This window comes from Denticeps clupeoides, chromosome 20 (genome assembly GCF_900700375.1).
Source record: "Denticeps clupeoides chromosome 20, fDenClu1.1, whole genome shotgun sequence".
NCBI lineage: Eukaryota > Metazoa > Chordata > Actinopteri > Clupeiformes > Denticipitidae > Denticeps > Denticeps clupeoides.
Genome location: NC_041726.1, coordinates 12,034,296 through 12,059,635, shown reverse-complemented (window position 1 = coordinate 12,059,635; position 25,340 = coordinate 12,034,296). Strand labels below are relative to the sequence as shown.

The window sequence follows — 25,340 nt, the reverse complement described above, 5'->3', positions numbered from 1 at the left end:
AAAACCTCATTTCGCTCTTTTTTTATTGTCCTTATAAGGAGAAACAGGTTCTTACGATGTCTGTCGGCCTATACAACAAACTCAGCAGAGGAATCATTAATAATAGTTATAGAGCAACAGTAATAACATTAATAAGAATATTGAGAACTGGGTTATTGTGAAAATGACACAATGAAATACACAAAGTTTACACACAAAGAAACCAGCCAATCAGCAGTTTGCTCAATGAACACCAGGCAGTGTATAAAGGATTTACTGACTGGCTGGGCCAGAAATACATGATTCCATGATTTTTGGTTATTACTAACATTACTATTAATGTTTTCATTTTTAAATGTTCTGTTTTACAGAAAGACAGTCCTTCCCTTTTGAATGAAGAAAAAAAAAAAATAACTGTATGTACAAGAGTACAGTAAATTCCAATTGATAAAGATAACTGATGATACTTGCATAACAATAATGGAGTATTTAATTATAATAATAATAATTGGTATTAAAGGTTAAAAAAAAAAAAAAAACTACTAAATAGTACCTGACAACTGAATCACTGTTAGCATACGTTTTTTCTCCTCAACGTAACTCCCCAGTGCCACTTATCGGGGAGGAACTAAGAAATATAAAATTAACCTTTTTTCCTGCTTTCAATAAAAAACCATTCATTCATATTATTAACAGATGTTTCCCACATCATACTTTCATTGTACAAACTCACAACTCCGCTCCCCTCTTCTCGCACTGACGTTATAAAAACATACATACAAGATAAATGACTTAAAAAAAAAAAAAAAAAAAGACACAGAGAGAGAAATGAGAAACAGAAAACATAACAACAATGTTCTTTAAGTGCTGCCGTCCCGCCATCATTAAACTTTCCCATCCAATTACTTTAGTGCATTCTGAAAGCACCCTTCGCTTTCCGTCTCCTCGCTTTTCCTTCTTCGTTTCGAAATTTGGGTGCTCGTCCTCTTTATTTATTTTTTTAATCATTCCAAGGCAAAGTTTTTTTTTTTTGTTTTTTTTCTGTCCCCCATTCAATTTTTTTCTCCTGTTCAAAGTCCTTCATTCGGTTTTGTCTCTACGAGTTCATGTGTTCCACCTGGATGGCGGAGGTGGACACGGTGAGGCAGAGGTCTTTATGGGCCGACAGGTCCGCCACGCTGACCGGCTTGTACTGGATCTCGCCGGCCGACACCGTCTTGTACTGGTGGAGGTCGAAGGGACAGGGCACGCCCTCGCTGGTCGGGTAGCTGCCAGGGGTACTGGGGTTGGGTTGGTTTTGGTTCTGGGCCGCCGCTCCTGCCGCCGCGGCCGCCGCAGCAGCTGCAGCTGCAGCAGCAGCGGCCGCCGCGGCTGCAGCTCCGCCCCGACCGCGGCCTCGGCCGCGACCCCCCTCCGCCGCTACTGGGGGTGTGACCTTGGGCCTGTTGGGCTGCGACGGCCGCCGCCACAGTCAGAGGGTCGGGGTTGTGTTTCCGCATGTGTTTCATCAGGTACGTCTCCTGAACGAGGGAGAAAGCCAGAAAAAAATTACTGCCATGATACTGCCGAATAAAAAATTCAAACCTCCTCCAAAGTCTGATATATAGTTATGTAGACGCCATGGGAAATATTTTCAAACTACGTGCAAGGCTTGGTCCTTCTGTGCAAGTTTAAAGATGTCCTCAGTATTTACATAAATATCTTAAACATGAATGAAATGAAATCTTTAGTGACGTTTAAATCCAGAAGTAGCTGTGTGTCAGTTGTCACATTATGTTCCTCTCGTTTTAAACTGTAAATCATCCGGAAATGATTCACAGCTATCAACTTTTTATTTATTTATTTACATTTTGTCAGGTTACAGCCTTATTCCAAAATGGAAAATCAATTCATGTAAATCCTGAGGACGTCTTTCATGGTCCACACTTAGCACCAGATGAAAAACTTCAAGCAAACTGTCCAATTACATCTCCAATTACATTCTACTTTACTGCAAAAAGTCATTACATGGGCTTACAGGGTGCATCTTTAATTCTACAGTATTATGATCATATGGCTTGTAATTGAATACTTGTTCAGGCTCTTCCTAGGTTTTCATTCCCAGCTCTGCTCCATGACACCTGATTTCACTTTTCATCCCCTTTTTATTTTATTTACAAGGTGAATTTATTGATGAGGTCATGTATTGCAGGACAAGATCAGAAAACCCAAGGATGCAGTCAGCTGCAATGGGCCCAACTAGCAGCTAGTGTGGGGATTTGAATATGTTATATCAAGTAACACATAAGAGAGCACACGGGACTGCACACTACAGTTGTACAGGACCTACAACAAGACAAAGGTGTTTCAGTCCGACTGCAAAACGCAGAGCAACAAAACACAGCCGTTTGGGTTTTCTACTCAGTGAACTACTGGCTGTCTTCATTTTACTCCAATCTGGCAACTTACAGACGGAAACGGGAGGGAGTCCTTGAAGAGGATTAAAATTGGCGTTACTGAAAGAGGTGCACAGACATAACCTGTCAGCAAACACCTGCCTGTGTGCCTGTTACCTGGTTGGCGCAAGCATTTACAATAAATACTTTAAAAAGTAACTTGATTTCATAATGTTATTAATGTTAATCGCAACCTTTCCAGACAATGTACAGACAATACACAGAAAATTGCATGTTTTTTTTTTCTAAAAACGGCATATGAGACCAGCAATAAGCATTTAGAAAATGTTAAATCTTTAGTTTTTAAATGTCCCACTATTAACCCCAGGGCTGATGGTCTGTGGTGGAGTGCCGTACCGAGGTGTAGGCGCGGTTGCACAGGCCGCAGGAGTACAGCTTGGCGTGTTTGACCGTGTGAGTGGACATGTGCACCTCCAGACTGGCTGAATCTGTGTAACCACGGTTACAGTTGTGACACTTGAAAGGCTTGTCCTTGTTGTGCTGCCGGCGGTGAGACTATGAAGAAGAAGGAAAAAAGGATTTAACATGAAATCTTGTTAAATGTGCTTAATATTTTGCAATGGTGAACCGCAATCACAGGGATGGAAGGTCAACAGTACCAAAATGGAACACCATAGAACAGACTTTTGAACCTGGGTCTGAAATGGGGACTCTGTATAAGGAAATCAGCTACATGAGTAGATTTCAAACTCCTGGTGGAGCTTCTCTAGTATGTGGCTGTGCTGAGGAATAAAATGCATTGTGATCAAATTAAACAACTTAACCTCAAAGACGGACTGGTGTTTGGTTACCTGCAGGTTGGAGAGCTGGGTAAATGCTTTCTCGCAGCCTGGGTGGGCGCACTTGTACGGCCGGTCACCGGTGTGGATCCTGCACAGAGGGAACAACCTGTGAGCCCACCTCCCAGCAGCCCCTGCACCTGCTCTAGTTAGAAGCAAATTCACTAAGGAGTAAAGAAAAAATGAGAAACCGAGAAGGGAGAAAGATGGAGAGAATGAGGGGTGCGTGTCAGTGAGGAAAGAGAGGAGAGGTGGGAGGGTCTGAGGAAGGTCGTCACAGTGGTTAGATGTGGTGAGGTGCTATCTGTCCCTGCCGTTACCTGTTGTGCTGCTGTAAGTGACTGAGCTGCCTGAACGTTTTCTGGCAGTAGGAGCAGGTGTAGGGCTTGGCCCCCGTGTGGATGCGGATGTGCTGCGCCAGGTAGCTGGAGTTGGCGAAGGATTTGGAGCAGTGGGGACACTTGTGCGGTTTGCCCTCTGTGTGGTTTCTAACAAGGGGAGGAAGGGGGATGGAGAGAGAGAGAGAGAGAAAAAAAAAACAAAAAGAGAGAGAGATATATTTATAAGATCAATAATGATCGGAATCAGCCACAAGAAAAGAAAGGAATCTCGGGGGGGGAGGGTGAACGTGTAGTTTTGTGTCTGAGTTGTGAAACGCAGCACATTAACAGACACCAGGTCCAAATAACCTTGTCCTTCTCTCTCTCTCTCTTTCTTTCTTTCTTTCTCTCTTCCTACCCCTTTCCCTCTCTCTCTGTCATGTTGCATCATGTGATCGAATGTGATTGTCTCTACGCGCCAAATCACACAGTCCTACGGCGCAGATACAGGAATAAGAACAGGATGGAGGTGGTCTGGAGCATGTAGAGGTGGGAGGAGGTATTTGTTCTAGGGAAGCAGGTTAGAAAAGGAGTAAAAGAAAGCAGAAATGAGACAAAAAGGAGACATAAATAAGACGAGACAAGAGTTAAATCAGACAACAAATCAGCCAAAATGAAGCGTGTACAGTACAGCAAAGTGAAACAGTATTTAAAAAAGGAAAAAAGTGAGTGAGTGAGAAATAAACAAGACATTACTCTGAAACGAGTCTTCGTAAGACGTGAATGAGAAGAGTAAAAAGAAGTCAAGAAAACAAATGGCCAGCTTGGCAAATTAAGAAGAAATTTAAAATACAAACGGCAACGAGAAGGAAACGAGACCGAATTCAGAACCTGATCATTTACAGTAACTCTCCACTGACGGCCTTCTGACTTTTTTTTATGCGTTTTTATGAGTTTTTATGCGTTTAAACGTGAGAAATGTATGTGTTTTGGGGAAGGAGGGGATGAGGGTAAAGAGAGATAGAGACAAAGAGAGCCAAAAATGATAATTTACAAAAAATAAACACAAGTAAATAAATAAATTATCTGGTACATTGATAAAGAATCATTCATTAAAAAAATTTAGCAATATCCGTTCGTATGAAAGTCAAAGTTCAAATTTGCTGCCAGTACCTTTTCTTACTTACTTACAGACAAAATAAATGTGATTGGTTGGCACAACTTGCATTGGAAATGCAAATCAGCCAAAAAAAAATAAAAATAAATGCCATTGGGACCATTGGGGAAAAAAAATTCACTCAAGGACTGGTCGAGGACCATCTCCAACCTTAACACAAACTTCTTAAAGGTCCCACGACATGCTGATTTTATAAGTTTTTATATCAGTTTAGTGGTCCTCTAATACTGTATCTGAAGTCTCTTTCCGAAGTTCTGCCTTGGTGTAGAATTACAGCCTTTGATCCAGTCACACAGTGAGATTTCCCCAGGACGCGCCATTTCCGTGTGTGTAGCTTTAAATGATAACGAGGAGGAGAGAGGCGGGACGAGGTGGGCCAAGGTAACATGAGCAAATATGGAGCTAATATGTGTTGGCTGTTGGTAATGCTCTGGGCAGGCAAAGCATGAGAAAGGGGAGGTGACCTTTCCCCTTATGACGACATTAGGGGACAAATTCCAGATCCGACCGTCTGAGCTGTTGTTCTCTGAACGGCGAAGCAGAACGACCAAAACACTTTACACCTATCGCCATTTCTAGCCACTGCAGGACCATAGAACTCATATTAATGTTAAATAATCTATGATCTCACAAAGTCAAAATTACATGTCATGGGACCTTTAAAAAACACCACAGCATAAAAAACAGTACTTAACTTAAAACTGTTCAAATTTGTTACTTTTTATTTGGCCCATAATGCACTTTTCAGGTTAGTTGTGTGGATGTACATTCTATGCTCAGGCTGAGACAAATGTGCAGCAGGGGACCTGTTCCTGAAGCAGATTTAATCAATATAATCAGACCCGGCTCATCCCTCATCCCTCCCTCCATGCCCTGCGTGAGCGGCTGTACCGTGTGTGCTGCTGTAAGTGACTGAGCTGCCTGAACGTTTTCTGGCAGTAGGAGCAGGTATAGGGCTTGGCCCCCGTGTGGATGCGGATGTGCTGCGCCAGGTAGCTGGAGTTGGCGAAGGATTTGGAGCAGTGGGGACACTTGTGCGGTTTGCCCTCTGTGTGGGATTTGGCATGGATCTGCATGTCGGACTTGCTGAAGAAGGTCACAGCACACATCCGGCATCTGGTGCCAATGGAAAATTTAGATGAAGTTTGGATATTGGAAATTCTAAATTTTAAAATGTATTATATTGTGTTACTAAACAAACCTGTAGGACTTATTCCCATCTTTGCTACTGTGATCGTCTTCATCGTTAGAGAGGTCATATGGATCGGAAGTGTGGTGCTATAGTTATAACAAAGAAAAGTCTCCATTTAATGAACAATACAAAGTGAAATTCATGGTTATTACAGAGTTAATTAACATACATAATTCAAAACATAAAATACAGCACAGTAACATTAAATTTAATATTCTGCTTTCTTATTTTCAAAACTCAACGTAACACTCCTTTTCCTACTCAGCTCAATATACTCCTTGTCGCTCTCTCAGGTCGTCCAAAAGTAATTTCCACACTGTCCTACGCACTAGACTCTGTCCTGGGAGGCAGGTGCTTCAGCTCTAGAACTCTTCTTCTCCCCCTGACTGCTCCTGGTTCCCCGAACTTCCCTGTTTTTTTGGTGTTGTTCACATCATCCTGTATACATGCAAGGTGCTTTAATAAAATCAAACTTAATATTTTAATGCAGTCATACTTGTGGAACTATATTTTGGGATATGCTACCCATATCTGAACCACTAACCTACAGCATATTCAGAGAACCCAATTCTAGATTCCAATCCATTTTTCCAGTTGACCCGCAAACAACTTTTACCTGTCCACCCGCAGCCAAGTGGGCCAAGATGAGCGCATCACTTCCTGCGGGCAAAGCGTGACTCGTCACGAGACCCGTCGGAGGCAACATGGACTTCTTCTTCCTGCCACGTTTTGACGGGGTTGGCATGACAACAGCCGGGGGTACGCTGCCATCCTCTTTCTTGTCTGGTGAGGAAAACAGGGAAAACGGGGGATGTGGGGAACAAAGGCCGATGGGATTTGGAATGGGGAGGGGAAGAACAGAGGAAAGCGACCAGCATTAAACAATACGGGAAGACAAAACTAATGTTTAATCACCTCAATAACAAGAAGTGAAGTTTTCAGAAACAAACTACTCTCCTCCTTCCATTTCTTCTCTATGGCTTTTAAGGCCGAGGAGAATTACAATGAAGAAGGAGAAAAATAATCATGCCTTATAATGACATTAAAACGCACATTTTCTGAAACAGAGAATTTTCACAAAGCACCCTTGAATAATGCATCAAGTCAAATAAATTATGCAGCCGCACACGCTTTCAAGTGAGTTTTCCTTCTCCTAGAGACAATGCCAGAGCTTCAGAAGCCTCATTTCAGAGCCTCTTAGATCAGTTCAATCCGCCAATTTCACAGGAAAATGAACATGGGAGGGTGGGAAACAATATTTCACATGAGCAACAGCACAACCACGACGGTGACGGCAGCGTATTCTTCATACAGGGTACGAGGGTGACTGCAGCGTAGACTTTCACCACATCAACCATTTCATATGGGGCCACTGCAAATACATTGTATAGTAGCCTAGTAGTACCCTAGTGGGTAACACACTAGCCCATGAACCAGAACTTCAAACCCCACTTACTACCATTGTGTCCCTGAGCAAGACACTTAACCCTAAGTTGCTCCGGGGGGGGACTGTCCCTGTAACTACTGATTGTAAGTCGCTCTGGATAAGGGTGTCTGGTAAATGCTGTAAATGTATTGCTCATTCAAATTCTATATTTTTTCATAAGAATTTTTTTTTTACTTACCGACATACCTTCTTGCATACAGGAGTTCAGTGATTGTTTTTAAAATTAAAGAACTAAAGTAAAGTGAACCGTATGTACAAAATGTGCAGCGCTCGTTTTAGTCTGTGACGTAGTACTAATGAGCAAATCGACACCCGTCATCGCACAGTCACACAAATATCAATCAATAAATCAATTCTTCCCATGTGCATGTAAACTGGGACACGGAGAGTAGTCTGATTACATGTCCAGGTAGCGTGGACTCGCACCGACAGACATCAAATTATTTAAAGGAAATTAGCCTGAAACCAAGCAGTTTTTTTTATGTAAAACTAGCAGCCAACAAATATCTAAATAATCACATCTTTTGGCAAAACGGGAACCACGTGGCTTCCTTTTTCTGTTTTAATGTTTCGCGGTTATGGAGCGGAACGTCAATTTGAGTCCACAGGTTCTACAGCACCTGTGAATAGTCCCTGGGGAATCTTCTGCACAGATCTACAGTCCCCGTAGTGAAAGGCTACAGATGTTCCACGTTTATTTATAGGGTGAAAAAAGTACGTCTCATGGGGGGAAAATGCTCGCTTAGATTACTGCCTGATAAAACAGCCAATCTTGCAGAAAGTGTTATTCCATCACACCGTAATTTCCTCCAACGTATTACAGTCCCTCTAGGGTAAAATTTGATTGGCAGGCGATGACTGCCTTATCGATGACTGTACTTATAGTACCTCGGGCGAGTGAATGATCTGTGAAGAAGCATCATGGACTCAAAACCCCACAACTTGTTGAAATTGTTTTTCTTGATGCAACATGGTATTTTAGGAACATGTGAAAATGGATGTGCACGAGGCTAACAGGGTCCGAGAAAACAATGAACAATGTCCCTCGTCTCCAATACTGAACACATTTGGGATAATGACTTAAAAAAAAAAAAATTAAACGCTCAACCAATGATACACACTTAACACACATTGTACAAAAATGAGCATTGGTTATGACAACTATCAACGGGCACTCAAAATTCACTCAAGTACAAATGGAACAGACACTTTTATTTTTTTAGGCATAACATGGGTATGTCTTACCATTTAAGCAAAAGTGGCAGATTTTGAGCGTAGTACGGTTGATGAAAGTACGTAATGACCGTTGCAGGTGTGCAGTGAGTGGAGCTGTGGTGCTGTGCTTGGGTGCGGGGCGGTGGGATGTATGCGCTCAGAGGGGAAAGGCTAATACTCACACTGGCTGTGGAGGTAGAGGGAGGAAGGCCGGCTGGTCTCTAACAGAAACCGAGAAAAGAGGAGAACACACTCAACACACTGAGCTCGCCCTCCTGCCCTCCCTCCTTCCCAGAGGGCGCAGAGGGCGTGGCCAGCCAAGGCGTTCGCGACGGCGTCGGCAGGCGTGCGTGTGAACGTGTGTGAGCTGGGTGCTGTTAGTAAGGCTGATGCGCACAAATGAAGTGGGTTGAAAACGTCTGGTAGGGAAGCGTGTGTTATTTCCCAAAAGCCTTTCAGCAATGCGGCAAAAATAAACAAAGAAACCGAGCAAACACAGAAAACAGGAAGTTATTTCATTTTGTTGCATTTGCAAGATGCTTTCGCACTACAAAAAAAAAAAAAAAAAAAAAAACGCGTGACGATGTGTCTGCCGTCGGGACGCTTGCAGTGCAGTAGCTGAGGGAAGCAGGTCAGTACAGTACAGTACAGTGCAGGGTGTGGAGATGGGGGAGGGGCTTGTCTGTTTGCTCATCGGTGTATATTCTATTTTACCTGCGCTCGAGGGGTGCAGTGTGGACACTATCATGGTGGTGGCAGGGGGTCCGGAAACAAAAGATTGGGACGAGGCGGAAGGTGTGACCAGCGTGCCCTGGGGTGTGGTAATCACTAGCCCCGCTGAGGGAGAGAGGAAAAAACGTGACCTGACTGCAGGGAGACATCAGCACCCCACAACCCACCACCGGCGGCCCTGTGACTCAGGCAGACCGGCACTCCCACTCACAGACGCTGAAGGCCCAATCCAGTTATTCAGTTACTGCTAACTGAGTAAATATGGGCGGAGCCTCTGAGCGGTCTGTGGACCTAGAGTACCATCCCTACACACAGGTCCCAATCAGTACAGAGAAGGGAAAACAGATCACCAGAAAGAGAAATGGAGATTAAACTGGGTTTACTGGGAAAAGGGAAGGTTGAAGGTAACAGAAGAAGCCACACCCACCTGCAGTCATGATGCCTGTTGAAGGGACAGGCACCACCGTGATGTTTTGGGAGGTGTGGGGCGGGTGAAGGTGCGCCCCCACCGCGGTCATTTGAGAGCCACCGCCTTCCTGTTTGGGCACTCGCCCCGAAGCCCCCGCTTCCATGGTGACCGGACTGGGCACGGTGAGCACCGCCGTGGGGTAGTGGGAGGACGAGTGAGGGAACGAGGCGGCCTTCTCAGGTCCCAGCTGCTCCTTCATCTTATTCAGAAACATGGCGTTCTCAATCTGAGGATGGAGGGGGAGGGGGGCAGGCGTGATGGCGGAGTGTCAGCGTTTCGGCAGAACAGGATGCGGGAAAAGCGGAGCAGGAGAGAGGAGGTGGCGGGAAAAGAAAAGGTAGAGATGAGAGGCCAGGATCAGTGGGGAACATGGAGATGGAGGAGGGATGGGAAAGGAAGAGAGAGCAGCAGTTGGGATTATTCTTGGGGAGCTGTCAACGTCAGGTTTGCACATCAATCTCACAGCCATTCAGGTTCAGCCACCCCGACCTGATATTGCTTTTTATCTCGTTTCTTTTTTTTTTTTTCTTTTCTTTTGTTAAATATGGTGTCCTCTTTCAAAGACACAACCATGTACAGTACAAGAGAGTCCAATAATAAGTTGTCTACCTGTCCTTGCACTGTGGGAACGGGAGACCAAAAGTATGATGAGTTGAAATGGGAATCTTCCATTATTTCTGCAATTGAAAAGCAACATTCTAGTAAACACCCAGCCATCGTTTCTCCACCATCGAAAACGAGACCTTGTCCACGACGCCCGTTTACATGTGGCCAGTTGGTTCTTTCATTTTCAGAGCAACAGATAGTCACTCCGCAGGTTGGGAATTTTGAGGGGTTTTTTTGTTGTTTTTTTTTTGACATGTTGCAAGGTCTGTCCGCTCGTCTGGTCACTTTAGAAAAGAAGTGGAGAGTGATGGCATTGGAAATATGAGACTGTAATATTATATATATATATGTAGATTATATATTGATCCCACGTGCAAATGTCCCAGGCATGCATTGTTTTTTTTTTTTTTTTATATGCACATATTTGATAATACAGACTATATGAATGAAGAAATTAAATCTGTTTAATCAAAATGAGTGGGGGCAGACATTTCGTGTGAAATTAATACACAGCACTTGCTGCTAGTTACTATTTTTATTAGGGATGGAAAAGTCAGTCATGAAAAGTGGTCTGGTTAAGTACTCTAATTTGAAAATATATATTTTTTTTTGCATTAATAATTTAATTAATGATATATAATTGTTAATTTCGTGGTGGAAACGTATGAAACCCTGTTGGTGCAGTGAGGCAATCAGACGACCCCACACTATATGAAGCGCAGTCATTTCTGAATTATCAACCGATTACTCGAGGAAATAAAACCGGCGTGAATCTTTACTTTATTGCTCCCGCGTATAATATATCAATCTTGGCGAGGAGACTCCGGAGACCCTCCGAAACTTGGAAGTAAAAAGGAAAAAAATAAAAAAAAGCATCACCACGCATGCAAGAGCCGCGCAGCTACGCCCCTCCGCTTCCCTACATGCCCGCCTGGCTGCTATTAATACCCCGAAAAAAACGCACAAAAGCTAGGCGCTCGGCTAGCCTGCGGCACAACTGCGCTGCTTTCACGCTCCGCGAATAAAATAAAAAAAAAAAAAAACCCACACGAGTCGTAATTCTTCTCCCCCCCATTTACATTACTAGCTAAGCTAAGCTAAATGCTAACCAAATAAACGCTCTACTCTGGTTAGGAGCGGGCTCGGAAGTCTGCATATAAGCCGGAGAGCCATTGTAGGCAGCGTATAATTTATTTGTTCTATAATTGCCGTGTACTGATAATAAAAGCACGTCAGAATATAAAAGTATTCGAAGCGTGCGTGCTTGTGATGGCGGTCGGCGGTTAATAACGCCGCACGGGCATCGGGTCAGAACAGGAACGCGAGAAAACAATTCGTCCACAATGTTGTCCGAGCCGAGCGGACTCGACTCGCCTCCATTAAATTCGCCTTTTGTTAACCGGCGGCGGCGCGTTTAAACTTCCGCCAGAAAAACAACCGCGTCCCCCGCGCCTCCATCCCTCCTCTCCCCGTTAGTCTCGCTGTGAAAATAAAAAAAGGAAAAAAAAAAAACACTCGCGGATAAAAAAAAAAAAAAAAAAACGAACAGAGAGGGGAGAGAGAAAAAAACCGTCGACGCCGATGCCCCTGTGCGAGACGCGGCTTCATGCAGACTTCCGGCTGGCGAGACAGCGGAGAAGCGCTCGAGTGAGTCGCTCAGGCGGGCAGGAATCGTGAACAATTTCGCCGCTGCGGTGCTGTTAATTACCGGTGCCGGTGATTCCCTCTCAACCCCGGGGGCTCCCTCGGGCCGGGACAGTTCGGAAACTTCGTCCAAAATCCGCCCGAACCCTCGGATTCGCCGATTTTTTTCCCCTCAATTTTTTTTTTTCAATTTTTTTTCAGCCCTTGTGGGGCAGCCCGACTCTGTTAGTCTACACTTCCGGCGAGTGAGGTCAAAGCACAGAAAATGGCGCTGCTTCGTGCGCGCCGACTCACTTCCGCCATGTAAGGTCAAAGAACGTAACATTAAAAATGTATATGTTTACGAAGCCTAATAAGAGATTATAATAGTAATATCTCACTGTTGGACATAAGTGGCTCATAGCCTAAACCTATGACGTTTCTAATATCAGTTCCCTATAGTGGGCTTTAAACTTTTTCATTCTTGAGCGCTTCAGTATTTTGTAATGATGGTCAGGTGTGCAAAGTCGTCCTACAATAACACGTGTCTCCACTGAACTTTCTAGTTTACATTAAACTGAATTACATTGACCTGCTTATAAATCTATAATATTGTCCTTGGAAGGAAATGTGCCTTTATTTATTTTTCCTATCTGTGTACATTTATGGCATTTATTAGACGTTCTAATCCAGATCGATTTACAATCAATAGTTACAGGGACAGTACTCCTGGAGACACTGATTGTCTTGCTCAGAGACACAATGGTACCGAGTTGTGGTCTGAACATGTTTCTTTTTTCCTTTCTTGGGTGTCAGTATTATTTCTAGAGAACAACATTAATATTTTGTGAGCTTATTTTTGAATAATTGCAATAATTTAATGTAATTAATTAAAATCATTACGACAATGGTGCATTTTTTGATCTATTATTGCTCATGCCTATACGTTTTTATAGTATTTGGACATGATTATATTATTGCAAATGAATGCGGATTTTTGTTAATTGTATATTATATATATTAGAAAATGTCAAACGCTCAATCTATATCCGACCAAAATAAACGATTTAAACGGACCCACTAATACAGACATTGCACAACACTGACCCCTGGTGGATTAACATCGCTCGCACCGGTCGAAACAAAAGACAGGATTAGCCACACCCCCGTCGGCAATTCTACTCTGCTATTGGCCATCTGCTGTCCAATGAGATTTCTCAGCGGTAAAAGATATTCAGTTTGAAATTCAAACCTACAGACGGGAGGCGTCTTGTGTTGGTGGTTTTACTTTTTTGTTTAGACGTGGCCGGGAGCCTAATGGTTGGTGAGTATATTGCATCTACTAGTAAAAAGGTTTAAAAATGGGTACAAACTGGTTTAATTAACTATTTTACTTAGACGTCTAGGCTGTAATGCTCGGTGGTACGTTAGCAACATTAGCTAACTTCCCACATCGGTAATTTCTCGTTTTGCCAGGTCTGTTTCTGTAAAACTGGTCAAAGTACCCTCAGGAGAAATGAATAAGGAGGTGAGTGGCTCTGCTCTCGGCTCTTCTATTTTATTAAATAATAATGAAAAAAAAGTTCACAAACATCGTTTTTTTTCCCAATAATGCATTGCATTTCTGTCACGCCTGCAGCAAATCGTGTTTACAGCATTGTTAAAGTTATCATCATCATTATATTCCCATTCCCATCAGAACACCGCTTCACGTTTGCCTGTCATTTCTATGAAACGAGCACTCACCAGCAGCACTGATAGTGAACCTCCTCCTGCACAGGTATGGCCGTGCATGGGCTTCTTGCCAGAAGGTTTAGATGACATCTGTGTATTTACATGTATTGATTTTAGATTATTTTTCCCCCTCTCTGTCTTCAGAAGAAAATACGTAAAGTTGAGCCAGAGATCCAAAAAGTGAAGCCAGCAGCCTCCGTGGCCGGCATAACAAAGAGGCCGGAGGCAGCAAAGCGAGTGGGTAAGTGCTCCCCATCCACTAATCAAGTTGAAATATGAGGAAGACCACTTTATTTGAACCACTTTACTGTCATGTACAGGTACATATGGACGTGCCACTAGTGCAGCGACTGTGGCTGCGGTCCCTGCTAAAGGTAAGTCTTTCAATGTTTTTTGATTGATTTCAGCAGCTTTTACTAGTTGTTCCACGCTGGATGCAAATTATTGTATTTAACATTTTTAGGTGTCCAGAAACCCATTGCAGCTGTTGCCAAAGGTAGGACCATATTTGTGCATCTGCGTAAAAGTTTGAAACAGGCTTTGAAATCATAACTGTGACTAATTCCAGTGGGCATGGGGGCATCTCGGAGGCCTGGATGGGACTTGAAAGGCAAAGTGAGTGACATGGAGGTCAAAGTTCAGACCTACCAGAGCCGTATGAAGTCCGTCAACCAGGAAAATGCAGGCCTGAAGGATTCTGTCGCCAAAGCGCAGCATCGCGAGACTGAACTGCAGAAAGAGAACCGACAGCTGAAACAGGAGCTGAGGTGAATACCCGGCCACCCTGCAATGTCTCTTATTCTCAGCTATTCGCTGTGGTGGTGATCCGTTCTACAAACTGCTTTCGTTTTTTTTATATATATGTTGTAGCAAGTGTGAAGAGGAGTTGGCTGCGCTGTCTACTGTGCGAGAACAACTTGAACAGGTTTCTCAGCAAAGAAGTGTTCTGGAGAAAGACCTGAACGCTGTCACAGAAGAGCGGAATGTTCTGCTTGGACTGAGGGACAGTTTAGAACTGGAACTTCGTAGTGTGCAGGTACAGATCCCTCTCTCTGCCTTATTGCAAACTATGAATGAATTGTTATAATGTTGCATTTGTATGGGTGGTAGTAGCCAAGCGGGTAAGACGCTCAAACCCCACTTACTACCGCTGTGACCCTGAGTAAGACACTTAACCCTCCAGTGTCTCCAGGGGGAATGTCCCTGTCACTACTGACTGTAAGTTGTTCAGGATAAGGGTGCCTGATAATTGGCGTATTTGTAAAATATGAATGTTGTTGTATGTATGTTGTTCGAAAGGCCCCATTTAGATCTTATTCGTTATTGAGTTAATATTAATCATTTGTGTTGTCTTCAGACACAACTGTCCATCCAGACCTCTGCACTGGATCGGTGTCAGGAGAACCTGCATGAAACCCAGGAGACAGTGAAAAGGCTTGAGGAAACAGTGGCTCAGCAGAGCAATGACATCCACTGCGGGGAGATGGAAAGACGAAGGCTCCACAACATTATACAGGAGCTGAAAGTAAGGTTTCCTAGAGGAAGCCAGACTCTTATCCCATTTTATTTTTTTATTTTTTATATTTTCTCAGTTTCAGCGAAGATTGCTTTATATTTAAGCAATTTGTCTGCCGTTGTTCATATTGTTTGCAGGGAAACATCAGAGTTTTCTGCAGGGTTCGTCCTCTCCTCACTGGTAACCAGTCTGACATCCCACACATCCAACTACCGGTCCACGATGACAAGGCTCTCATCCTGGCCAAGACTGAGGAGGTATGAATAAGTTGGATCATTTCGTTAAAAACAGACCTTGTGTTTTATATTGCGTGGCTTTAATTCACAGTCCAGCCTCTTTCTTTGCACTCAATTGGAACAGTAGCATATTAGTATTTCCTTAGTTTTGCATCAAATTTTGGAATTAGAACCTTCAGTAACATAAATGAAACAGAAGGTTCCCACTGAAATGTTAGTCACAGTGATAGGAAATACAGTACAGGCCAAAAGTTTGGACACCTTCTCATTCATTGTGTTTTCTTCATTTTCATGACAATTTACATTGGTAGATTCTCACTGAAGGCATCAAAACTATGAATGAACACATGTGGAGTTATGTAGGTGAAATAACTGAAAACTAATCCTACCCTTGTGGGTTCTAGTTTCTTCAAACTAGCCACCCTTTGCTCTGATTACTGCTTTGCACACTCTTGGCATTCTCTCGATGAGCTTCAAGAGGTCGTCACCTGAAATGGTTCTCCAAGGAGTTCCCAGAGGTGTTTAGCACTTGTTGGCCCCTTTGCCTTCACTCTGCGGTCCAGCTCACCCCAAACCATCTGGATTGGGTTCAGGTCCGGTGACTGTGGAGGTCAGGTCTCCACTTTTTGTTAAGTACATAACTCCACATGTGTTCATTCATAGTTTTGATGTCTTCAGTGAGAATCTACCAACGTAAATGGTCATGAAAATAAAGATAACACATTGAACGAGAAGGTGTGTCCAAACTTTTGGCCTGTACTGTATTTTTTTTTGCCACTGTAAGTGCGTCTCATTGTCCTTTTCCACCAAAGTCCCACACAGGTCGTTCTGGTGATACCCACAAAAGCTACAACTTCAGCTTTGACCGCGTCTTTGGGCCATGTTCTAGCCAGAAGGACGTCTTTGAGGAGATTTCCCTCCTGGTCCAGTCAGCTTTGGATGGATATAACGTGTGCTGCTTCGCCTACGGCCAGACAGGCAGCGGGAAGACCTTCACCATGGAGGGCGGGGAAATGGATGAGATGCATGGGGTCATCCCACGTGCTGTACAACAGATTTTTAAAGCTGCAAAGATCCTCAAGGAGCAGGGCTGGGAGGTACACAGTTACAGCTTTTTTTCCCCATATAATGGGGTTAGTGCTCTTCAAGATTCCACCTTCAGAATGTTTTCTGAGCGTTTTTAATATCTGTTTCTGTAGTATACATTCACTGCCAGCTTTGTGGAGATCTACAATGAGACCCTGAGGGACCTGCTGTACAAAGGCAAGCCCAGCAAGAGGCCGGAGCATGAAATCAGGAAGAATCCCAACTCTGAGATCACCGTCTCCAATCTGACCTACCAGAAAGTTGTTTCAGAGGATGAGGTGAGGGAGGAATCCTCTTTGTGGTCAAATATTTTGGGTCTGTTTCCTGTTCAAGGATTAAGTCCTAAACTAAAAAGAGTTTTTGACTGAAGAACTTGAAGAACTGAAATTCTCTTTTAGTGTAGAACTGGGCAGGAAACTGACACATTTACAGCATTTATCAGACGCTTATCCAGAGAGACTTACAATCAGTAGTTACAGGGACAGTCCCCCCCCCTGGAGGCACTCGGGGTTAAGTGTCTTGCTCAGGGACACAGTGGTTGTAAGAGGGGATTGAACCTGGGTCTTCTGGTTCACAGGCGAGTGTGTTACCCACTAGGCTACTACCACATTTAGTACTGGCACTGCTACTGCTAATGGTACTTGTCGGTATGATAAGTGCTCTAGTTAACTTAACCACAAGCATGCCAAAAACAGACATTTATTGATCTTCTGTCAGGACATCAGATGATGAACCACTGGACTCCTCCAGACTCATCTACAGTAGAAGTCTGCTGGTACAGGACATTGCGCTACTGTCTGCCTGACTGTACCAGTAGTTATGAATTGAATAAACTGGGGTATTTTATGTCTGTTTTAAAGGGTGCCTATTATGATTATTTTTTGCTTTTTGTATCTGTTTTATTGGTCCCTTAATACTGTATCTGAAGTCTCTTTCCGAAATTCAGCCGTGGTGCAGAATTGTGAAAAGTGAAGTGATTGTCATTGTGAAACACTGCAGCACAGCACACTGTGACACATCAAAATGTGTCCTCTGCTTTTAACCATCACCCTCGGTGAGCAGTGGGCAGCCATAACAGGCGCCCGGGGAGCAGTGTGTGGAGACTGTACTTTGCTCACTGGCACCTTGGCGGATCGGTATTCGAACCGGCAACATTCTGATTACGGGGCCGCTTCCTTAACCGCCACCAATGCATCACTAGGCCACCACTGCCAATGAGGCGCAGAGAGGCCTATAAAAGCTGAGTGGGGAATGTACCACTGGTTCTTCATTGCGTGAACTAAAAAGAAAAAAAAAAAAAACATTTGTGCTAATTTTTACATCCAACTGCAATGCTTTGTATGTTTGGATGCCATGACGGTTGGTGGAGTTCCTTTTTTCGGTGACGGGTGGGACATTCTCTGGGTGGAAAAAGCACGAGAAACAACAGTCTGAGCTGCCGCTCTCTGAACGGCGAAGCAGAATGATGAAAGCACTATTTAAACTTATCGCTATTTCTAGCCACTGCAAGACCATAGACAGTCTAGGGGAACTCGTATTAATGTTAATTAATCTTCATGTGTAAAGGGGACCTTTTAATAAATAAGACAAAATGCAAATATTAAAAGTGGAATCTTTTATTACAGGTCTGCAACCTCATCCTGTTGGCCAATCAAAACCGTTCTACAGCCAGGACCAACATGAATGACCACTCATCTCGGTCCCACTCGGTTTTCCAGCTTGATATTGAGGGCGAGAACTTGGACAGAGATACAAAGTGCAAATGTAAGTCTTACAGAACATGTAACATATGTAAGTTTGCAGAATTGATGTGCAGTAATCAGTGTTTATTGCAGTGTCTAAATTCAGCTCTTATGGTTGGTCATAATGGATTTATTATCTTTTCTCTCCCCTTGACCAATCAGCCTCTCTGTGTCTGGTGGACCTGGCTGGTAGTGAGCGAGTGCAGAAGAGCCAGTCCCAGGGAGATCGTTTCAAAGAAATGACCGCCATCAATTCTTCCCTTACCAACCTGGGCATCGTCATTTCTGCCCTGGCCAACAAGGTCAGTTCAACAAAAAGCAACCCTGTTCTTTGTCTGTAGTGCTGCATTTCTGACCTTTTCTTAATTTATTTCAGGAAAACTTTATTCCATATCGCAACTCCAAACTGACCTACCTACTACAGAACTGTCTTGGCGGCAACAGCAAAACGTAGGTTATGCCCTTTTCTAAGTAATTTTCTCCCCCCCCCCCCTCTATAAGACATGTGAATTAACAGAATTTCTTTCTTTCTAGGCTTATGTTTGTTAACATTGCTCCAGAAGCAGAGAGCTTTTCTGAGTCCCTGAACTCGCTGAGGTTCGCTAGTAAGGTCAGTGCTATATAGTCCCATACAATTATTATAATAACTTAAAATATGTATGTTTTTTTAAAAGCATACATTTTTTATGATTTTTCACAACTTTAATGATTTGTGTTTTTTCATGGTTGCTTACTTGTACGTTTTGTTGCAGGTGAACGACTGTGTTATTGGGACTGCTTCTGCGAATCGAAAATAAGTTGAAGTCTATGTACCTGAAGGCTGGGCATTATGTACTGATTTTTTAAAAAAGCTTTTACACTGGTTTGTTATAATAAAACCAGTAGATCTCTTTACCAGGCCATTCGTACTGCAGGTTTTAATTCCATTTGAGCAATCATATATTTTCCAGTTTCTTCTCGGGTTTTTTTTTTTTTACACTGATTTATTCAAATCTGAAATATTTAATCTTTTACTTTTCTCTAAATATCATTTCTTTTAGAGGGAGAGATACTGTGGTCGCAATTGTCACATTTTCTATAGTAACTCTGGTACGTCCTATAGTAAAAATATGTACAATAAATTTGTTGTCTTTCCACTGTGCCTTTTGTGGTTTTATTTGGGCGCTTAAAATCCACATTCAAACTACGGACATTCAGGGTGGGACGAACCGATTTAGCACAAAATACAAGCAGGTTTGGTTAAAATGCAGCAGCCGTCAAATATCATCGACGTGAATATTGTTTTTGATAATCATCCACATGCGCCTTATAGAATAGCGCCACCTGGTGGTCAGTATGAGTTTTGTAAGGTATATTAATTGCATCTGACATCTCAGACGTTTCTTAACCGTGAACATGTTGAAGATTTTTTAATTCATTAAATCCGATATATTATAAATTGATTAATATTATTAATTTCCTTGTAAAATGTAACGTGCAGTAACAGCTTCGTGGCTTTTATTCCAGTGACGTGTATAAGTACCGGGATCGATTAAATAACTAAATGGATTCATCTGTAATTAGACTCATATATTTAATGTGTATAAATCCCCGAGCCATGGTTTGTACTGGCGCGTTTGAAGGAACAAGTTTAGATCTTTCATCCATGTATTTCATAATGCATGTGGTCTGCAGTAAAGTTCGCGTTTAGTAAATATTTCAGGGGGAAAAAAGTGTGTAAAGACTCTCGCCTTACATGACCCCGTTGGTTTAAAACCCGTTCCTTTAACGTTCTCCGAACGTTCGCCGGTACCTGGCAGCCCGCCGTCATTTCTGTCGGCGAACCCGCTCCGTCTGTCGCCTGTTAAAGGCGACGGGCGGCGGCGCGGCTGGTGCTGAGACAGAACCGGGGGAAGCGAGCGGACCAGAACTCCCGAAGCGATGGGCGAGGCCGGCGCTCCACGGAACGACGCGACCCGCCGTTAGAGTCCAGATAACGGGGGGGTTTTACACGGTGAGCCGCATGCGGGTTATAAATAAAAAGAAAAAAAGATCCCGCGACGCGGGGCCGAGTGAAGGCTCGCTGGCTGCTAACGCGGCTAACAGCTGTTAGCCCGCTAGCTGCTCCCGACAAACACCGCCACGAGTGGAGAATATCACGCAGGACGAGGCCACCCGAAAAACGCGCTTTTCCCCCTCCGTTTTAGAACAGGCGGCGTCAGGCGCTTCGTCCGTCCCGGGGACGACGTGACGGGACGCACTTTACCTTTGCTCACCAGCCAGGTCGCCTCCTGCCCGGGGCCATATTTATCACGTGTAGCCTTTGTGTCAAATAAAAACCCTATTTTGTCGTTTTACTAAAAAAGAAGGCCGGCGGTCCGGTTTTCGCCGAGCGGCGTGTTGGGCAAGTCGGGCTGAAGTGATGACGGTGGCCGCAGACAGGGAGCTGTGGCCTGATAATACTCCTTTAAAACCTTTTTAAATAATTCAACTCTGTGTGTCTGGACCTGTTGAGTGTTTTTTTTTTTTATGATTAATTGTTAATGTTAGTTATTCAGTTCGGTGGTATTGACGGCGTGTTTGGAGGAAGATGCTGGTCCGTGTTGAAGAGTCTTGTGTGTCCGCAGTGTGCAGGAATGGAGCAGGGCGGCCCGGTCGTGCAGGTCAGCTTCCCCGCCATCCAGGCGTCGGTGCTGGACGGCCTGAACCGGCAGCGGGAGGAGGGTCGCCTGTGCGACCTCGCCATTCACGTGCAGGGCCAGGTGTTCAAGGCCCACCGCTGTGTGCTGGCGGCGTCGTCCCCCTACTTCCACGACCAGGTCGGTGTGTGTGTGTGTGTGTGTGTGTGTGTGTCCAAGATAAAAGTTCGGTATTGTTTTTTTATTTTTATTTTTTACATGCCAGGTCCTCCTGAAGAACATGTCCACCGTGTCCATCCCTGCGGTAATGGACCCGCTGGCCTTTGAAAGCGTCCTCAGCTGCGCGTATACGGGACAACTGCGGATGCTCCGCGACGACATCGTCAACTACCTCACCGTCGGCAGCGTGCTGCAAATGTGGCACATCGTGGACAAGTGCACCGAGCTCCTGAAGGAGGGCAGGGCGGGACCCGCCGCCGCTCAGGGCGCCCGGGCCGGCCAGGACAATCCGCCCGGAGGCGCCGGTGCCGCGGCGGCGGGCGGCGACGCCCATGCGGCGTCCCAGGCCCCCAGCCGTCCCCCCGTCAGCGAGAGCCAGTCTCCCAGCAGCACCAACTATTTCAGCCCGCGAGACGCCAGCTTCGGGGGCTCGGTGGGCGCGGGGGCGGGCGGGGAGGGGGCCGTGAACTCCACCCCAAACTACTGCACGCCGTCCGGTGGAGAGGAGGCCTTCCTGATCGAAGAGGACGAGGAGGACGAGGACGAGGAGCTCCTGTATCACAGGAAACACGAGCGAGGAAGCGGCAGGAGGAAGAAGACGAGTTCGGCGTCGGACCAGGAGGTCGGGGTCAGCGACAGCTTCGGGGTCTCGTCCTATCAGGACGGGGACTCCTCGCCGCCGCAGAAGAGGCCGACCTACAGCCAGCCCAGCATCATGCCGAGGAAACAGTGGGTGGTGGTGAAGACCGAGCGCAGCCCAGAGGACGAGCTGATCGTGGTGTCAGGGGAGGAAGGTGGCGACGAAGAGGAAGAAAGGGAGGTGGAGATGGAGCGAGAACGGGACAAGGAGCGGACATTTAACATTTCTAACGTCAGGACCCTTTCAGAAGACCTAAGCAGCCGATCTGAAGCGGACATGGAGGCGCAGGTCAGTCTTTTATCTTATTTCAGGCGTGTTTCAAAAATCATTCCATATTAAAATGATTAAATATGGTTCTTTGTTCCTGCAGAACAGGTCTGTGGCCTGAATGCTGGTTAAGAGAATAATAACCCAGAAACATAGGAAATTAGCCACTTTGGTCCACAGATGAAAACTGAATGTTTCCCATTTGATTCCAGTGTTGTGAAGCCGCTCATCTAATTAATAACCGATTAAGAACCAAAAATAAGGACTCCCACCCACCCACGCAGTATATCAGTAATTTATTTAGTATGAGACCGTTGTGGACAGGTAATGTTATGAAAGATTATATATCTTAACAGTCCTTTGTAATATGAGGCGATGACGCAAAATCTGTAAGGTGCAATTATCATTTACATTTACAGTATTTCCCAGACGCCCTTATCCAGAGCGACTTACAGTCAGTAGTTACAGGGACAGTCCCTTCCTGGAGACACTCAGGGGTTAGGTGTCCTGCTCAGGGACACGATGGTTATAAGTGGGGTTTCATATCAGATTAATATCAGAAATATTTGAACAGTTAATTGGAATGATTTATTTGGAATAGAAAATTACATTTTCACTTCAGAACAATTGAAATCGTTTATTTTCTTTCTTTCCAAAATGTATTTTTTTCGCACTTGTGATGTAATAACTATAAATGTAATTTTTAAAATCCTGGTTTTCCTTGACTTACAGTTTTGGAAGCGTATCCCTTTCAAGATGGTAATTGGCTGTATTCAGGGCAACAGAATAAACTCTGAAACCATTAAAAAAAAAATCATTTGAAACTTTAAACCATTTTTTTTGGCTGCAGCTCCAGTAAAGTACAGAAATAACTTGATTTATTTATTAAGCCGGGCCGTCTGATTTTTTTCGTACAAACTAATAAAAAATTCACCATCCTTTCTAGGTCGATTACTGCCAGTCTTCTGAAGACTACCTCAAGTTTGAAAGTGCCCTCATGGACCAAGCACCTCAGCAGCACGCCCTGGACAGCGCCGGTCAGAGCGGCGGCAGGGCCGTGTCCGCCTTGCTGGGCCCGGTTCAGCCCGCGGCAGCCAGGGCCCAACTCTTCCCCCTGGACATGCAGGGGAACCAGATCCTGCTGTACAGTCAGGCCGCCCTGGACTCCTCGTCCCCGCTGGGGCTCGCCGGCGGCATGTCCGCCTCGTCCCTGAAAGGGCCCAGCCTGGAACACGGAGCGGTCCACCTGTCGGGCCCGGGGGGCCTGAGCGGGAGCCTGGAGGGCTTGGACGCGGCCGGGGTGGGGGGTGCCGGCAAGGTGTTCATGTGCCACTGCGGGAAGACCTTCACCCACAAGAGCATGCGGGATCGGCACATCAACATGCACCTGGACCTCAGGCCCTTCCACTGCCCGGTGTGCGCCAAGAAGTTCAAGATGAAGCACCACCTGACGGAGCACATGAAGACGCACACGGGCCTGAAGCCGTACGACTGCCACGGCTGCGGGAAGAAGTTCATGTGGCGCGACAGCTTCATGAGGCACCGCTCTCACTGCGAGAGGCGGGCCGGAGGCTCCGGCAGCGGCAGCGATGGCGGCTCCGACGGGACCGTGCTGTCCCCGTCGCACCACCTCCAGCCCCAGGCCGAGGCCAGCCAAGGAAATTTTGGCCCCAGGAACGGCCTCTCTGCCAGCGTCCCAGTGAAAAGTGGCATTCTGTCGCCACACCATTCCAGCGCGAGCGGCGTCGCCGTGGCCGGCCCCGCCCAGAACGTGGGCTCGGGGGTTTTTGGTCTGGGTGTCAATCGAGGTGGGTGCGAGGACGAAGTGTGTGAGGTGAGCGTAGGCGAGAGCAGCATCACTTAGACGGAGCCAGGACCCTCACCTGGTAAAAAGCTCAAGGGACCAGACGTACAGTTCATATCATGGAGACACTTTACCGACTGGCCGTAGTGAGCGTCAAGCGAAAATACCAAAAAAACGGAGCCCCCGGGAGCCCCCAAAAAACGTGAAGCCGCTGCTTTTACCCACCACTTGTACAGCATATGAATACAGAGCCGGTGGCCTTCGCTGCTGTGCCGTGTAGATTAGGCTGCTATAGCGAATTCCTTCTTCTCATTGGTCCATAACCCTCACTGACTGTCCGAGGGCTGCGGTTCCTCACAGATGTGCCGACTTTCCCTTTTTAGTGCCATCGTCTCGTGACACTTGCATATCGATGTACAACTATATTATTGGCATTTGGGGGGGTTAAGCAGGCGCGAAGGCAAAGGTGGGCGACTCCCTACGAGATTCCACCGTAGCCGCCACGGTGGTGTATGTGCCAAAAATCACATTAAAATTGGCAATGTAATTGCAATCTGGCCTACATGATACATTAAATTTATCTTTCAGTAAAAAAAATGTGAACGATTGCAGAATTCAGAATGGGATGTACAGTTCACACAAGTTTTCACTGCTGAAAGTGGGTTTACCTTCTGTGAAGGAAAGACAAGGTCCACAAAAGAAATTGCCACTTGGAAAAAAATATATATGTTTGAGGACACTTTTGCTTTAGAGGAAGTGTTTGGAAGGCACCGAATGTGTCTGCCACTAGAACAGAACCCATTTTTGTTGGGGGGATTACATTATTAAGCTCCAAAACATGAAATCAGTTTTTATTTTCTTTTAGGGTATATGGTGGCTGATTTTTGCTTTGTATGCTGGTATCTGGTTGCTCTTATATAATTTTTAAAGAAAAAGAAAAGCATAATCATATATTTAAGTTTTGAGTGTAGTTTAGAGTATTTAACAGTAATATATGCTCTTGATTGAGTATAAATTGCTCACGTTGTGGTGATACCAAAGAGTATCACTCCATATTAGACAGGCTGAACAATAAATATCTGATACCTCACGTTCAACGTAATTTCATTTTAGGTGCAAAATGGAGTCTTTACCGAATCTCAGACAACCTCACTTGACTGCACTGATTTGTGCAACAGTTAGTCAACAAACTACTTCAATCATTTGGAAAAAAAAAAAAAAAAAAAAAAAAAAAGAACCTAATGGTACATGTTGTAAGGAAATGGTGTGGTAAAATATAATTACATATTTTTCAGGAAAAAAAAAATCTGATATGGGTTCAAGTGATTGCCAATAATGCAAATAATGTATCGATGTATTACTCACTAATGTCGTCAATGTAACATCAGAGTAAGAAATAAATATGACCTTGTTATCCGTGTGGTGCATTTTGTGAAGCAGAGGGCCACAAATCCATTCACACACAGGACGCTCACTTGGCCAT

General features: G+C 44.8%; 3 protein-coding genes across 3 annotated transcripts; 2 read left to right on the top strand and 1 right to left on the bottom strand.

The window, feature by feature from the left end:
- Positions 1-6: 6 nt before the first annotated feature.
- LOC114770080 (zinc finger protein 384-like) lies at positions 7-12,246 on the bottom strand. The gene is given in 12 exon segments (XM_028963710.1): positions 7-1,388; positions 1,390-1,499; positions 2,772-2,930; positions 3,227-3,305; positions 3,535-3,702; positions 5,603-5,827; positions 5,913-5,989; positions 6,520-6,686; positions 9,280-9,402; positions 9,725-9,992; positions 10,376-10,443; positions 12,081-12,246. Coding segments are annotated over 11 exon segments (1,752 nt in total). The 5' UTR covers positions 10,439-10,443; positions 12,081-12,246; the 3' UTR covers positions 7-1,075.
- Positions 12,247-13,239: 993 nt separating this feature from the next.
- LOC114770078 (carboxy-terminal kinesin 2-like) lies at positions 13,240-19,266 on the top strand. Its single transcript, XM_028963709.1, has 17 exons — positions 13,240-13,319; positions 13,472-13,523; positions 13,695-13,775; positions 13,874-13,970; positions 14,050-14,103; positions 14,193-14,225; positions 14,298-14,496; positions 14,600-14,765; positions 15,087-15,254; positions 15,383-15,502; positions 16,294-16,578; positions 16,681-16,845; positions 18,193-18,331; positions 18,472-18,611; positions 18,686-18,759; positions 18,844-18,919; positions 19,062-19,266. Exons 2-17 carry the CDS (start codon positions 13,512-13,514, stop codon positions 19,104-19,106), a joined length of 1,854 nt encoding a protein of 617 aa, XP_028819542.1. The 5' UTR covers positions 13,240-13,319; positions 13,472-13,511; the 3' UTR covers positions 19,107-19,266.
- Positions 19,267-20,153: 887 nt separating this feature from the next.
- LOC114770070 (zinc finger and BTB domain-containing protein 22-like) lies at positions 20,154-25,070 on the top strand. Its single transcript, XM_028963696.1, has 4 exons — positions 20,154-20,302; positions 20,916-21,107; positions 21,193-22,074; positions 23,000-25,070. The coding sequence occupies exons 2-4, from the start codon at positions 20,925-20,927 to the stop codon at positions 23,915-23,917; spliced, it is 1,983 nt and encodes a 660-aa protein (XP_028819529.1). The 5' UTR covers positions 20,154-20,302; positions 20,916-20,924; the 3' UTR covers positions 23,918-25,070.
- Positions 25,071-25,340: the final 270 nt, after the last annotated feature.

Coding starts and splice junctions, on each gene's coding strand:
- LOC114770070 (XM_028963696.1), top strand. CDS start 20,925: ATGGAGCAGGGCGGCCCGGTCGTGCAGGTCAGCTTCCCCGCCATCCAG. Junction 21,108..21,192: donor CCCCCTACTTCCACGACCAG/GTCGGTGTGTGT, acceptor TTTACATGCCAG/GTCCTCCTGAAGAACATGTC. Junction 22,075..22,999: donor AAGCGGACATGGAGGCGCAG/GTCAGTCTTTTA, acceptor CATCCTTTCTAG/GTCGATTACTGCCAGTCTTC.
- LOC114770078 (XM_028963709.1), top strand. Junction 16,579..16,680: donor TCAAGGAGCAGGGCTGGGAG/GTACACAGTTAC, acceptor CTGTTTCTGTAG/TATACATTCACTGCCAGCTT. Junction 18,760..18,843: donor CTTGGCGGCAACAGCAAAAC/GTAGGTTATGCC, acceptor CTTTCTTTCTAG/GCTTATGTTTGTTAACATTG.